The sequence below is a fragment of the Microtus ochrogaster genome, chromosome X, assembly GCF_000317375.1.
Source record: "Microtus ochrogaster isolate Prairie Vole_2 chromosome X, MicOch1.0, whole genome shotgun sequence".
Taxonomy (NCBI): domain Eukaryota; kingdom Metazoa; phylum Chordata; class Mammalia; order Rodentia; family Cricetidae; genus Microtus; species Microtus ochrogaster.
In genome coordinates this window covers 22,968,108-22,969,003 of record NC_022026.1, presented here as the reverse complement: position 1 = coordinate 22,969,003, position 896 = coordinate 22,968,108, and the positions used below count along the sequence as shown (strand labels likewise).

The 896-nt window shown below is 43.8% G+C and overlaps 1 protein-coding gene and 1 pseudogene across 1 annotated transcript in view; both read right to left on the bottom strand.

Moving 5' to 3' along the window:
• The window catches only part of Tex11 (testis expressed 11), a 278,018-nt gene that overhangs the window by 167,069 nt on the left and 110,053 nt on the right, over positions 1-896 (bottom strand). The window contains exon 12 of the mRNA XM_005358598.2: positions 866-872. Coding sequence (XP_005358655.1) covers positions 866-872 — 7 coding nt within the window. The remainder of the gene's footprint in view (positions 1-865; positions 873-896) is intronic.
• On the bottom strand, positions 61-841 carry LOC102001287 (annotated as a pseudogene).

Below are 896 nucleotides of genomic sequence, written 5' to 3'. Positions count from 1 at the left end.
AAAAAGAAAAGAAAAGATCAAGCTGAGATCTGAACATATTGGCTACTGGGGACAGATCGTCTAATGAGTGCTTTTTCAAGGGTCGTCTGAGACCTGGCAGTCCATTTTGTGGCCTGTTATTTGTACTTTGAAGAAAGCTGAAGGCACATATGCAGAGCTTGTAGTGTACCCAATCACCACCCCCTGACTGGTCACTGCTGGAGGAACTGAGCAGACAAGGTGGGTTAACCATCACAGTTCCATTGAGGATGATGCTGTTGTCAACTCTGATATAGAAATCACTGGTAGCACTGCTGCTCATCTTTTCGGTTGATGCTTTCTGAACATTCAAACTTTTCACTCCATTTGGCAGATGAAATTCCCAGAGCCCTGCAGAATAAAACCTTTTGTGTCCTTAGGTGGAAAAATTTTGTGATTGAGGTTTTGTTTTTTCTACACTCAGCTTGGTTGTCCTTTGCTGAAAAACAAACAGGCTGATTGTTGCCTAATGACCAGGTTTTCATTCCCTCTTCCTCCTACTGCGCGCTTATAAGAAGAATGGATGGCGCCCACCAGTCAAATACTTGCTTGAATAGCAGCAGATCGCTTTCATGAAACTCCATGCTGTTACAGCCATTTGGACCAATGCCAATCACAGCTCAGATGACAAGCAGCATGAATAGATTGATGACACCCAAGATAAACAAGAAGATAATTAATCATACAGATGGGCTAAGCTGCCCTTTCTTGCTCTCAAGCCAGTTTTATGGAGACAATATTCACTGACAGGAATATGCACAGCTTTAAAGTTACTACTGTGTTCGTTGGTAACACTCCTTCTCTCCACAGCCTTCTCCCGCATGAATTTCTCCGCCAGCACTCAGACTTTGCTGCTCCGTGACAATGCTGTCTTGCAG